Raw genomic sequence first — 14,660 nt, forward strand, 5'->3', positions numbered from 1 at the left:
ACAATAATCATTCTATGTGTTAACTGAGCCAGACATCAACATTTTTTGAATTCCAATATGCAAATACACCACTAGAAATCACAGACAGTAATTCCTTCGAGCACTCAGCTCATACATCCTTTTTAAATTATACCACCATTCTCCTAATAATATGGATAATGTAGCTGCAAATCTTGCATATGCCACTCCTTGCATCTGTGCTTGCACAATATGGCTGGGCCACTATATACTCTAGCAGAGCTGATTCGACATGTTGGGACCTTGGTTGAATAGTTTGCAAAGACGAGTGTTCTGGTACCTTTTTCATTCATTCTCACATTGTGTAAAAACACATACCCACATCAAAATCCAAATCCACAGGGTATATATGTATATGTAAAGGTTCTTGCAATTTTTTTCTGGCATAAAATTTTCATCATTCCCCATCAGTAATGGGGAAATTAGTAGAGATCATAAACCATGGAAGAGCGTTCACCATACTTCTACTTCTTGTGCAAAGGACCTACAGCAGAATTTCAAATATGACTCACCATCTTCAGAAAAGATTGCTGACTAAGGCAAGGTGTTTATTATAGAATCCACCTCTCAGGGGGGAGTACTAGCAGTTGAATGCCTCTTGTTCATTGGGGTTTAACAGTATACCTAGTATCTGTATTATGTGAGCAAACAGATGAGAATGTTGTAAGTAAAACCCAGAGGTGAGACCTAAACAGAAAATGCAACCTTGCTGGCTCACTCTACCCTTTAGGAGGATTCCCATAATGGTGAGACACTCACACCTCACAAAACTTGTGACTTGTGAGGCCTTCTGTCCCACATTGTTAGAAAACTACTAAACACAGCTGAAAAACATTGTGAAAATGACTTTGCATTTCAGCCCAACAGCCCAAACTAAACAGAAATGGGGAAAAATAGGTGTCTTATGGAGGCCCAACCAAATATAACATTCCACAGCCACATATGTACCAGCAGCTTGAAAAAAAGCAGTTTTCTTCCTGTATGCAATGCTGAACAATAATGTATTCCAACCAAAACACTCCAGCCAATGACTAGGCCTATATTCTCTTCACTAAATATAATCAGTCACAAACTAGTGTTCATTGCCACAGCTAAACAAAACCTCTAAGCTTTCTAAGTTATTATAAACTTGACTATTACTCCATTATGCCATTTTTATGCAACATCACAACCAAATATGAAGTTATAAGCTGTTTAGAAGAAGAAGGATGAGTCTCAATTGCCGCTAATAGCAGAGGCTTAACATGACTGACTAGGCTGGGGTGCGGAAGGAAAATTATGTTTGAAATGCTGGCAGTCTGGAGACAGTGAGGTGACAGTGATCTAGACAAAATGACACATTCGTCTTTGGAATACATTTCATTTCTCTCAAGTTTCATTTACAGTGCAGTTTACCAATTCGTAATGCACACAGTAAGTACTGCAGCAGAGTTGTACAAATGAAACGTGGCAGATTCAAGGTCATCCTGGGTTCACAACAAAGTGAAAGGCAACGCTGATGGTGACAACAGAATTTCTGACTCAGGCCCCATGTCATATTCCAGTTTTTGGATCCCCAGCCTAATGGGAGTGGCAGTAGGGTTTCACCTTGTTTATCACAGACACAAAGGACACCCCCCCCCCCCCCCCCCCAAAAAAAAAAAAAAAAACTCCCACATAACTTGATCAGCACATGGAGAGGCACGGTGCAGCACAGCAGGAAAGGAATGAACTCACTGACACATGACTATAAAATCTATAAACATGATGCTTTCTGATACGGGCATACGGGAATTCTTCACTAAGATGAAGATGAAAAAATCTGAACTGCACTGGGCCCATACAGCCTGCAGATCTCAGTAGAAACAGATCATGTGAATTTTATACACATGGCACTTCACAATGTTGTCCACATAAATCTTTAGCCTTTTAGTCTGACTAACATATCCACTGCAAGAAAAAAAAATAAGATGTTGCAATTGATTGTATTTAGATCTCCCTTTAGATAAAATTTTAGATGATTAACCTAAACTCCCAACATTTTTTTCGATCACTCTTTCACGTCGTTCACCTGAGTTACAGTCCCTCGAATTAAGGGTGTTCCCTGCCTCAAATTTTAAAATGTGTCTCCCGTTTATAGACAAATGATTGCATTTCTCGCGTTTGGCGAATGTCATTTCAAAAGAAGAATAGAATAGATTGTGAAATTGTTTCACCTGTTAATTCCTGTTTGTTATCACGCTTATGTTTCAAAGTACGAGTTGCTCACTTTAAAATGAATCCACTTTCGGCCATTTATTTTCATCATCTGTGCATCTTTAGGGTCCGTAGCCTATGTTATGGTAAAAGTGTCGTGGTATTAAATTAACAAGTAATTAAAATTCTGTTGAACAAGTAGGATAAAATATTGCTTCAATATGCAAGATAACTGCGTAAACCAAAGATGCTCTTTCTGCTGTTGAAGTATACTCTCTCTCTCTCTCACACACACACACACACACGTTGTTTTTTTTTTTGTTTTTTTTTTTGTTTTGTTTTTTTTTACTTAATTACTGTAGTTACTCTAGTTACTGTATTTGTTTTGTTAGTTTTTTCAATCAAACTTTCGCAACAGCGAGTTGGCATGACTTTGGATTATAAATAAAGTTAAATCGCAGTGACATTATTAGTTTTCGCGGCCATGTCTGTTGCATCAAAAAGAACGTTTAACATGTACCTTACTACCTGTACTGCCATTCATTCGAGAGTACCAGTCAAGCTAATAAAAAGGTCAAATGTAATTGATCTTTTGTGTGTCATTGTATGAAATACTGCTGTATTATTAAATGTTAAATAAACTGTTTATTTACGAAAGCTTATTAAAATACGCAGTGGCTCTTTCATATCATTTTAAATGCCTTTACACTAATGCTCCCAAACAAAATAACAAAACCCCGCGACATCTGAATGTCTAAAGCCATGTTAATTACCGCATAAATGTCTGTGCAAAGAAATAAAATGTTTGCACGAACAAAAACGAAGGAACATGTTTCACTTACATTTGCCTTTCAGTCCTTTCTGCCTGAAACAGCTTCAACATAACAAACAAATTATGTATCTAACAGGCTAGCAGTTGTAACGTATTATCACGTGACTTCATTGAACTGCAGCGTGTATGAAACGCACATACATACATGTTATATATCTAATACGTAATAGATAATATGTATTGTAAAATTGTAACCTATTTAAGTCGCTCTGGATAAGAGCGTCTGCTATATGTCAATAATGTATGGTGGCACCTTTATGCCTTTATCTTTTTATTCCATTAACAGTGCATAACTGATCATTAATTTCATGGTAAATTATGAATTACGGGACCCCACCCAACACTCACGTACTAGTACCCCACCATGTTTGCATAAAGACCAAAGGCAATTCTGGCAAGTACAGGTGAAACAGCCTCAACTGACATACACCTTAAGAGCACATAAGTAAGGAGCTTCTGAAAAACTGGATAAGGGTATCTGCCAAACAGCAATAATAAGAAGATGATTTGCAAGGTATTGTTCTGTATAGGATATCAGGAGCAATCATTCACATCATCTAAATTTGAAACATGGTGAGTCATAAAGAGGTGCCAAGATTTGCTGTTCAAACATTTGTTTTTTAATCAGCCAGGTAACAAATTTTGAACGTTTTAAATGTGTCCATGTTGTGCCAAACTTCTCTGACATCTGAAAAGCAATTACCTTTAAACTTCACATGGAAGACTGTAGTTATGCTGTAAGAAATGCACCGTAAGAAATAGGGCATTAAACTGATCACTTAATACCATCTAATCTGCCTTACCTTCCACATGCCGTGTCAGGATACGGTCAGAACAAACACAGGCCCATGCTGCGCCCAAATACACCTTACTATTAATGAAACTTTGGAAAATAAATATGCTCTCCCTGATGGCTCTAATTCTAGATGTCAACATGCTGATAACAAAGGATTTCAGAATTATATGGAAAAAACTCACAATTTATACATGGTAAACAAGTAACAGTAAACAGTGGTAAAAGTAGCCTCACTGATACTTTCCACAACAGCTTTGTATGTAAGTGAAAGCAATTTTCCATATGCACCACACTGATGCTAGGTAAAGAGGAGTCCTTTGCAGTTTTATCTAAGGGCCTACAATTATGGCCCTTCAAGATCCTAAGAGCACAGAGAAAAGGAGAGATAACAATAAATATTCTACTTTGTAAATTGCACACAATTTACAAAACACATGCCCTAATCAAAAATGTCACATACAAAAATGACACCGCTAACTCTTTCTTTAAACACTCCTTCTTTTTCCTACCAAACAACACACAATTACCCAAACATAAGCACACATGCATGGTATAAAGAATTAAATTTGCCTCGGTAAGATACTGGCAGTTTGAAGTGAAAACAGAATTGCAATTATTATCTTTAATCCCAAGACAAACGAGTTAAAGGCAAACATACCAGTATAGCAAAGACAGCCCATCAAAGTGCTCTGCTTCCTCTGTCTGTGAGAGCAGGGACTGCGGGAGCAGTGGCATTTCAAATCAGGAGGCAAACAATGAAGTATTAAAAAGGCACTGAAGTCACCCAGTTGTTGGAGATGACGGTTCAAATCGGGTCAGTCTCTGTAACAGAGAGACAGAAATCCGCCCAGACAGTGACAGACACTAGCCTACCTTTCTATTTAATCTCTCCTGATACCCGTCCGTCACATGGTCGGCTTCACCTCTCCCTCCTAAGGCTCTGCGTTGACATGCTTCCTGTCACACCTCTGCACGGCCACCTCTGATACAGAATGGACAGTATGGTTTGACCCCTTTGCAACATGGAATAAATGGAGGAGGGAAAAAAATAAAGACAACACAACATCCATCTGGCTTGAGTCCTTAATATCACATTTCCCATGATGCCAGACAGTACTAACTAGGTCATTCCATGCGAAATCAACTCAACTCTTGAATGGCATCCTGATATTTTCTTTAAAGGTGGCACTTACATAAGCATTTCTGACTTAACCACTAAGGCATATGTTTTTAAAATTTTTCATCTTAATATAAATATATGAAACAGATATGATTCAGTGAAGTCATTACATTTGCATGTGTGCATTTTGTAGTTTAACAAAGAGGAACACAGACTTTTTTGTGCACTCAGGTTTGACATTACAAAGTGATCAACACATCACCCATGTATAATCTTGTGTTCCTATTAAAATATTAAAAATGTAAATTAAAATTGTGTTTCAGGGTGCAATTGATATAGTTGGTGATGACACATATTTTTGAAAAAAAAAGTGTTGTAGTTTTGATTTGATTGTATGAACTCTGTAAATCAGAGTGGGTTTTCTTGTATTATACTACGACAGACATATTGACCCTGAGAAACACGGCAGGACTGGAACAATGGATGCAGTTTTGCAAGCAAGCTACCATGTAATGCACCAGTATTACAGGTGCCATGGCTGTCTTCGTGAGCAGGGCAGCTTTAAGCAGAGAATTGGTTTAACGATGTCTACAAAAAATATTTGTTAGTAATAAATTGTGAATTCAATGCACAAAGAACACACATTCAGTTAAACACAACATGGCAATGTGTCTTCTAAAACTGTGAAAATGTGAGAAGAGCATTATTTGATGTGCAAAACCATGTGAGATTTCATTAGGAAATAAACTATTTAACCATTAGCCTTTGTCAATAACACATAAGAGCCAGTATGACCATATTACTCTTCATGTGATAAAGAGTATGGGAGCAGGTGGTGTACAAAGTATATGGAGTTGCAACAGTGGAACGTTTTCAACATATTTATTCCAGCTCAGATCTGGATAACAATTAAACATGTTTACCTCAGACATTATCCATGCAGAATAACCCATGTAGCACACAGAGTTAGTGCAAGTATACCTTATGCTTCCTGTAAAATGTGCCTAAAACGTAACACAACAGATATTGTATCGTAAATAAACATTTTTAATCCAAAACACTGGTGGATGTCTTGTTATTGGAAACAAATAGCACAGTAAATGCCTGAACGTGGAAGTAGCACAAGTGCAAATCCCAATTTTTAAAGATTTACTAAACAGTTATCTTGCTGCCTACGTTGCTACGCATTTTCTTGATGCACTATATGGTTTACGATTAATGATACCGAGTAAAACAGTACAAGTCTTTGTTCACTGAGATCATCACCAGTTGATTGCCACACAGGCAACTATGTTGTCTTCTAATGCAGGTGTGAGCACTAATATTATTTTTTGAGGTGGAGTGCATGATGCAAGAGAAAATCCAGTCCCGGACCAGGGTGTGTCGATTTTGGCAAACCCGAGGCGAGGTGCCAACGCACCGATTTCCTAATCGAAAATGTTTTTTTTTTCCTTGACATGCTTCAACACACTGGTTAATGGCGTGCTTAAAATAACCTTAAAATTGTTAATATAACACAAATTTTATATTGTACCTAATGCTATCCCTTGATGGAAAATGTACGAGCCAGCCAGGAGTCGAACCTAGAATCTTCTGATCCGTAGTCAGACGCGTTATCCATTGCGCCACTGGCCCTACATCGTGAGGAGGGGAAAAGACATTTAAAAAGAACTATTGATGAAAATTTTCTTACTGATGACCTTTTCGTTTTGTGTATAAAAATAGTGATCGCTGTTTTGTTAATTATACCGTACACTCAATGACATGCTTTACCATTATTACAAAAAGACAATGAAAGACATGGTCAGCATCGTCGGGATCACCTTGAACAGAAGGGTGGGATGTGGGCTAAGTTACCTTTTACCTTAAGGTAGGTTGCAAGAATCTGTACTTTGCTACTTCTGATATTACTTTTATATTATATTTGAATGACGTGGTGGAATTGGCTAGCTGGATAAAGTTTGTAGACCAGCTATCGTTACTAATCTTTAAAGGACGTAAATGTGCGATAAGCAATTCAGCAAGTTAGTCACAAGGTAATTTTGTTTAGGTAGCTACGAGTTGTAGTTCGCGAGCTACCCAAGTCAGTCAGTTAGCTATGTTGATAATAAGACAAGCATATTGTAGATACATTAATAATTGTTTTTCTGACATGAAATGTATCTAAAGTCTGTGAGCTTACATAGTTTGCAATATGAAACAGCGGCTAGCAGACAGATATGTTAACGCTAGCCTGTCGGGTAGATATCGCTAACGTTAGCTAGCTAATATAGCCAGTTAGCAAGCCCGTAAATCACCATTATTAACGTGAAATGGGTTCCAGTCTCGTGTTTCTGTATATATTTTTAACTTTATACAAAGTTTATGTCATAGTGATAGAATAAACCTAACGTTGTAATTTCAGAGGCGTTATTTGCACCCATCTCGACGGCATTGGCTCAGCTCCTATGCATATTAGACAATGCCCCGGAACCAACGGGAAACTGCTCCTTTTGCGAGGGGGACATTGAAACACTGGACCCAACATCACATTTTGTAACATGGGAACTGAAGGGTACAGGAAGATCACTGACAAGTAGCTATTTAATTGCAGGACATTTTGTCATCAATTTATAAAATTTAAGAAATTTCGGTTTTCAGAAAGATCGGCACACTAGCAGCAGGGGGAACTGTTGTGATTGACGTTTCTTAAATGACGTCTTAGTCGTGATAGAGATCTTATGAAATAGGATAGCTAGCTAAAGGGACTAGCAAGCTGGAAGTTTAATAAAACCAAAAGTTGCTTGCTAACTGTTAACTGTGTTAGCATTGGTTTGTGGGTTAACTAACTGTTAGAAACACTTGAAATTTACACGGCAACACCAGGGACCATGTTACTACCTCGTCTTTTTCGTGAGTCCCTGTGCTGGTCAAAGACCTCGGTATTATTAATGTCCACCAGTGAGTGCATGTGTAACAATAGCTTGCACGACCTGGTGAACTCAAGATCCCTGCACAGCTTTGCAAAACAGGTCGTTTGTAGGAAGGCTCCTCAGCGTCTGGGCTATCAAATACGGGGTGTGAAGGGCCGCAGGAATCCCTACACTGCGAGCCAGGAAGAGGAATGGCGGAAAAGGAACAAGACTATCCTCACATACATCGCCGCCGCGGGAATCGGGATGATCGGCATGTCCTACGCTGCTGTACCGTTGTACAGATTGTATTGCCAGGCAAGTGTACCAACTGCCACTGTCTAAATGAGGAGTGAATAGTGCCATGCAGTGGACATTCTCACAACTTCACACTGTCATTGGTTTGTGCACTTCACATTTTTGTTCATAATGTTGATCCTTATGAATTCTATTCCTCTGCTCTAGGCTACAGGACTTGGTGGGACTGCGGTGGCTGGTCATGACGCAGGGCAAGTGGAAAGTATGAAACCTGTGAAAGACCGCACCATCAAGATTACCTTCAATGCCGACGTGCACGCCAGTATGCAGTGGAACTTTCGACCTCAGCAGTCAGAGATTTATGTAAGATCCGTGCAACAGAGGATCAGTTTTATAGAGGCAATATACCTTCCCTTTCCGTGAGCAGTTTAGCTCAGTAGAATTTAATCAGTTCATTTTATGTCAAAATGAACTAATTTCATTGATTTTTCCAAATGCGGTTCATTTAATAAAGAAATCTGCTCTTGAAAAATGGGCATCTGTAGCTACTCACCATAATGTTCATTTCGCAGGTTGTACCTGGGGAAACTGCACTTGCATTTTATAAAGCTAGAAATCCCACAGACAAACCTGTGATTGGAATCTCCACCTACAATGTTGTGCCCTTTGAAGCTGGACAATACTTCAACAAAATTCAGGTATGAAATCTGAATTTCTAACTTGATTGCTGGCTTCATCATCGTCACATTTAAGATCAGACAACACAGCCATATGCATTTTATTAAGTTGCATGAGGGTAATAGAAGTAGTTGCATTGAAAGTATGATTTTTTTTGCTGAAAACTTATACTCTGAATGACATCAGGTTGTCGTTAAGCCTGTAATATAATATATAACCTACAATAAGTAGGTCTCTAAAATACCGCAAAATAATGAAAATGTAGAGATCACTAAAATGTTTTACATTTTAAAAATGTATTTACAAGCTAACTTACAAGTAAACACAACATGTCAAAAAACCTAGGGAAGCAGGTATCAAAATGCAGACCAACTGGCTGATAAAGGTATATTCAGTTGTTTGAACATATCTCTTACTGGATAATTTTTGTCCCCATTTAAAAAGGTATTATCAAACAATTTACTGTTTTTTTCACTTACTGTCAAGCTTTCTTAACTGTGTATGAAACAAACAGATAAACAGTTTCATTCTAGGGGGAAGATAATGTGATGCTTTATCTTTAAGTATGATGCATTTAGTAAAAGATGTTTTTTCCCTCTTGCTGATCCTTGGCTTATGAGGAAGTACACACAAAGAAATGCACTACTTTATTTCAAACAGTCACCTGTATATAGTTTAAGATCCTGCTAGGTGTCTGCATCAGTTGGTGTTGTGATCAATTGATAACCTCAATTGCCTACATTTGGAAACAGCATATTTCAAAAAAGGAAAAAGAAAATACTGTTAATGATTAGTTTTGCCCATCAGATTTAGTATGTCTGTCTTTCAACATAATATGAGCTCCATGTTTTAAGATCGCTGATTGATTACATACAAATTATTGTCTGGATTATTGATTCAGTTTGATATCCTGTTTATGTTTTTCACATATGATAATGATCACATTGATCGCATGATCACAACAGTCATTATCACTAATAGTAATTACGTGCAGTTGGGTTTTGTGTTGAATGCTTTATATGTTGTCTGAAGTTCAAACTAAATCAATCAATAGGATTTTTCCTAGCTGGTCAAATTTGACTGTTATACCGTTCTAAAATTACATTGTTTTATGAAGCCTTTAAAATGATGTCAGCTAGTAATGCATTTTTCATAACTGCTTGATAAATATAAGATGCCTTAACACACAGTTCAAGCTGTAATATTAACTTTTGATAACTGTTTTTCTTTCAGCCTGTATGCCTTTCAAGTGTGTGTTAAACTGCCATATGCATGCGCGCTCTGATGCTTTCCATTTCTGCACACTGCATCTTTTGCTTTTTTCAGCTGGCACCCAGTTTGTCCTAAGGTGGGTCGTCTGTCATATAGCTGTAATGAAGCACTCACGGATTAAAACTTACTTTAGCATTGTCATTAAAGCATGTGCCTGTTTCCCCTCAGTGCTTCTGTTTTGAAGAGCAGAGATTAAATCCTCAGGAGGAAGTGGACATGCCTGTGTTCTTCTACATCGACCCTGAGTTTGATGACGATCCCAGGATGGCACGAGTTGACACTATCATTCTTTCTTATACCTTTTTTGAAGCCAAGGAGGGACAAAAGCTACCCCTTCCTGGATACAGCTGAGAATTATGCATTTTGCAATGATGAATGTCCACAGACCAATGAAAGACTCTCTACAGTACAGATTTAGCATTTAATCACAGAAGTATCACAAGGGCTGGTTTGGCCTTCAACTTACTGTAATAACTGTATGGTGAGATGTCACCAAAATCACGTTTTTGGGTGGATAAGGTGTCAGAGCTTTGTTTTTTGGCCTGTGTAATGCATTTAAATTGTTAAATCACATTTTAAGGAAGAGTTTCCCCCAACATCTAAATGCACAACTGGTGCATAGATAGTGCCTGTTAATACCAAATGTAATTTGGAAATTCTGCCATTTCTTTTCAAATGGGTCAATTGTTAGATTAAAAGAATTTCATTCATCCTTTGCTTGGGTCTAAAAACACGACATAAATAGATTGAAGAAACAACCTTTCATTTATTGGTTTACATAATAAACCTGGGTGCACATTTCTAACTCTGTGTCTGGAAACAAAACCCTGCATTTCTTGTACACCTTATGTATGTCTGTCTGAAAATCTTCATTCCAAAGCTGACATGAAAGTGAGTTCACCTTCTCTGAATAAGGCCTTGGTCTTCGATGAAACTAATCCACTGCCATCATCATGCTGCTAGTACAATTAATCCATGTTACACAGATGATCAACCTTTATCTGCCAACAGGCTCCCAGCCAATCAGTGCTCAGGAGTTATTTCCAAAATATATTTATGGAGTAATTTTCCCTAAGTGGTTATTTGTTGGACTATCAGCACTAGGAAGAGCATTGAAATCACAACATATGAATCAGAATTGTATACATGTAAGTGTGAACATATTTGCTTTTGAAAATAGCAGGATTAGTTTTCCATCTTTGACAGATCATCACACATATGCAGTTTCTAGTGTATTACAAATACTTACAGCAGTCTCAGTATCCGTAAATTGCATATTTTAAAATGGAATATGGAAGTGTTGTAAATTATTTGGAACAGATGTGTCGATATTATGATTCCATTTATTTTACACATTGTTATTATAGGAAAAATACTGTAAATATAAATTATTTAATTACACAGAAATTACTAATTGTATATTGTTGGGTTTACTGGTGGAGACAGTGAAAACTGGTGAAATATACTTAATGTTGGTTTTGAATCCCTCAAGTTTATCTGTCAAGTATATATATTCGGAGGAGCCAGATCAATAGGGGAGAAGCCCAAGTAAAAACAAACAAGAATTTTAAGGACATCTGGAGCTGTTCTCTGAAAAAGGATCGGTATTTCACCAAACCGCTATCGTTTAACATATATATTGTATTAAAACATGACATTTTTCTTTGTTCTGTCAAAAACGCATAAACATTTTAAAATAAATTACGGAAGTTTTTTACTAGGATGTATAGAACACAAAGGACCGATGTAAATACTTAACATCTGGTCAAAAGCATCTCCTATGGATTGTATTTCCTTTTGGAACCATGTGCTTTTAAGACATAAACAGACTATTTGAATCTGTTGGAGGCCAGTAAAACGATTTATTGTAATATATATGTAATTTATTATAATATAGATATGTAATATAATATAGATATAGAGATGTGTGTGTGGAATGTGAGGTCACATGGCAAAATTATGTAAAACGATGACGATGCACAGGAAGACTGTTATAACGATAATGAAACACTGGGCGGCAGCAGTGGCTCTGTTGTTCTACCAGAGGCTTTAACCTGAGTTGCCATTGATCGATTCAGTTTGGGGGTTATTTAAATGTTTTAAATGCTAAATGTATTTTTTAAATTTCCTCCAGTTGTTATACAAGCATGCAGGTTATTCATGCTGCATAAAGCTAACAGTAAAACATGGGAAAAGAGCCAAGGAAAATCATACAATATCTTAAGACATTTATGAATATACAAACATTTCACAAATTATGGAATTCGTCAAGAATACATCTAACATTACAAACATAGTTTCAGCAAAGGGCACCTTAATGAGGTTTTGGAAAGCGAAAACGACACGAACGGACATTGCGCTCCTCGTAATTCTTTTATTACCACAGTCAACGGTGTTTACATTTCGCGACAATTCCTTGTATGACGTGTGTCGCCCGTCTCAGATTCCGTTACAGTTATCACAGATAGGGAAAGCATGTACACATTGTGGCGCAGTATCATACATAATTATGTTTTTAAAAGTTCTTACAGAATGACGATGGGCCACTTGAAGCTGACGTCTCATCGAATCGAGAATTCTTAACCAGCATAATTCAATTAAGAAGTCTGCATTATCTCTGCGATCCTGCAACGTGTTCACGTTGTACGGCAATCATTACACAATGCTTAGCTCGACACAGCTTCTCCCCCTTACGTAACGGCTGACCAATGGGCTGAACAGAACAATAAAACTGTATTGCGTAAAGGTGTGTCCTTATTTGACCACCTTCATTTCAGAATGCACATGAAACGAACGATTTATTGCTGTAATGAAGATGGCAATTGGTGGTAGTATTAATAATGGCAGACTAATTAGAAGACGCTTAAAAACGATGACTTAAAAAGAGCATAAAAGGTGGTGTTTGAGGACATTAAACGGGCAGCATCCGACTTCGGTGGTAGGGCTTTCTCCAGATATATCGAAGTCTACATGTTGCCTGCACAGCTTTGCTAATAATCGGGGCAACTACTCCACTCAAATAGGGAGTAAGTGGTGTAATAGAAATACCTTTGCCTAACATCACATCAACTTTACTTTTGAACTCTAGGCATTGAATGGGCACAGGGTCATACCAAGGAGATTCACAGAGAAGTTTGAGTCAGAAACTGAGAGGCATTGCACATCAAACCATTCAAGCCTTAAGTAGACTGTGGCTCCCAACATCACAGTTTGGTGTGAGATCAGACTGGGCAGAATTCAGTGGCTAGTTAGGATTCTGCACTCGATGTGTATTTGTGCATCTACGTAGTTATCAGGTTTCTCAGAGAAGGATGGTAGGTGATGATAGTTGGATTGGATTTGCTTACATTAACAAGCAAAAGAACATTTATTGACCAGTCTTAAAATTACTCTTGTTTTTTCAATTATGTTTGAAACAAATATGGCAAGAAGCTGGGAGCTGGCATCACATGCTGTCATGTTGACTCTGAATGTTTAACCCAATAGTAATTAACTGGTGATGGTCACCTGCCCAGAAATACAGAATTTGGAGCACCTATCATGTAACACTAATATGTTGGCTTTCACTACTCTAAACAGTCATAAGTTAAAACTACCATGTTCTGTACAGAGCTCATTGAGAGACACCACTAGTGTAATTACTAATGATTTGTTGGTTTGAATTTTATTCATCTATGAAATGACATTTGCAAACACTGTTGTACTAATGAAGTAATATAATGTTTTAAACCATACATAGGCTATTTTTGTTTGGATAGTATAGCTGTAGTTGGGTAGTATCAAGATATTTTGATATTTAGAAGATCGCGTATGTGTTTCCATGTGCTATGAAGCTCATGTAAGATTATTTTCTCATGGGGGTAATCAGCATGTGTCTACATGTGAGTACTTCACACCTTTTTACAAATGGGAAAACTGATTTGGTCATTTATTGATTGTGACCTTTTTGTTCTCCTTGTTCAGTGTCTAGAACTGCACCTCCTGCAGCTGGCCTGATGTGGCCAGGGCCACCTGTTTGTTCACAGGCATCAGTTCTCAGCAGGCACTGTTCAGAGCCATTGATCTTTATGGGCTTGTTTACATTATTATTGTTACATTACTGTTGCCAGGATTCTGCACAGATTCACTGATCCTGGCTGACTGTAGATTGGCTGATGTGGTGGCCTGTGGGTGTCAGTCATATGATCTATCCAGGTCATCAAGATCAGTGAATAGAGGAATATTACATAGTTTATAGTATAGTGTCATCTCATAACGATCTGTGTTCAGCAGTCAAGATCATGTGACCTTAGTTGTTTTTGCTGATTTACAGCAGGCATATTAAAGTCTTTGTAGTGTGGATATGCTGATGTGCTGGGCAAAGTAAATACTCTAAGCAGCATGTATGTGGTAACATAAGTGAATCTGAACAGAATTTTGAGCAGCATGGTGACTCCAGTCCACCCTCAAAGACAATCACATCTGGTCATCCAAACCATGGATAAATTGGGTAAAAAGTTATATGTGGAAAAAACATAAGATGCTGAAGCAAGCTCCATCAGGTTTTCAGAACAGAGCTCCTATCATGTGTTTAGAATAGGCTACAAATCTACAGGTGCATTGTATGAGGGGTGCTGCAAT

The 14,660-nt window shown here is 37.7% G+C and overlaps 2 protein-coding genes and 1 non-coding gene across 4 annotated transcripts in view; 1 reads left to right on the forward strand and 2 right to left on the reverse strand.

Annotated features, from left to right (window-relative positions):
• The window catches only part of stxbp4 (syntaxin binding protein 4), a 66,177-nt gene extending 61,621 nt beyond the window's left edge, over window positions 1–4,556 (reverse strand). The window contains exon 1 of the mRNA XM_036528933.1: window positions 4,480–4,556. Coding sequence (XP_036384826.1) covers window positions 4,480–4,556 — 77 coding nt within the window. The remainder of the gene's footprint in view (window positions 1–4,479) is intronic.
• A 1,947-nt stretch (window positions 4,557–6,503) lies between these two features.
• Window positions 6,504–6,576, reverse strand: trnar-acg. The gene has a single exon. It is a non-coding gene; the product is annotated as a tRNA-Arg (tRNA).
• A 74-nt stretch (window positions 6,577–6,650) lies between these two features.
• Window positions 6,651–11,053, forward strand: LOC118775438 (cytochrome c oxidase assembly protein COX11, mitochondrial). 2 transcript variants are annotated; one of them, XM_036525359.1, is made up of 5 exons: window positions 6,651–6,811; window positions 7,346–8,150; window positions 8,298–8,453; window positions 8,663–8,788; window positions 10,209–11,053. In XM_036525359.1, exons 2-5 carry the CDS (start codon window positions 7,812–7,814, stop codon window positions 10,389–10,391), a joined length of 804 nt encoding a protein of 267 aa, XP_036381252.1. In that variant the 5' UTR covers window positions 6,651–6,811; window positions 7,346–7,811; the 3' UTR covers window positions 10,392–11,053. The 2 variants fall into 2 exon arrangements, with proteins under 2 accessions (XP_036381252.1, XP_036381261.1); XM_036525368.1 differs by lacking the exon at window positions 10,209–11,053 and adding an exon at window positions 10,002–10,200.
• The last annotated feature ends 3,607 nt before the right edge of the window (window positions 11,054–14,660 follow it).

The sequence above is a fragment of the Megalops cyprinoides genome, chromosome 1 (assembly GCF_013368585.1).
Source record: "Megalops cyprinoides isolate fMegCyp1 chromosome 1, fMegCyp1.pri, whole genome shotgun sequence".
Taxonomy (NCBI): domain Eukaryota; kingdom Metazoa; phylum Chordata; class Actinopteri; order Elopiformes; family Megalopidae; genus Megalops; species Megalops cyprinoides.

What these genes read in the sequence shown, in the direction of transcription:
- LOC118775438 (XM_036525359.1), top strand. Translation starts at nt 7,812, where the DNA reads ATGTTACTACCTCGTCTTTTTCGTGAGTCCCTGTGCTGGTCAAAGACC. An exon ending in TGTACAGATTGTATTGCCAG is followed by an intron (nt 8,151 to 8,297) that starts GCAAGTGTACCA and finishes CCTCTGCTCTAG; the next exon opens with GCTACAGGACTTGGTGGGAC. An exon ending in AATACTTCAACAAAATTCAG is followed by an intron (nt 8,789 to 10,208) that starts GTATGAAATCTG and finishes GTTTCCCCTCAG; the next exon opens with TGCTTCTGTTTTGAAGAGCA.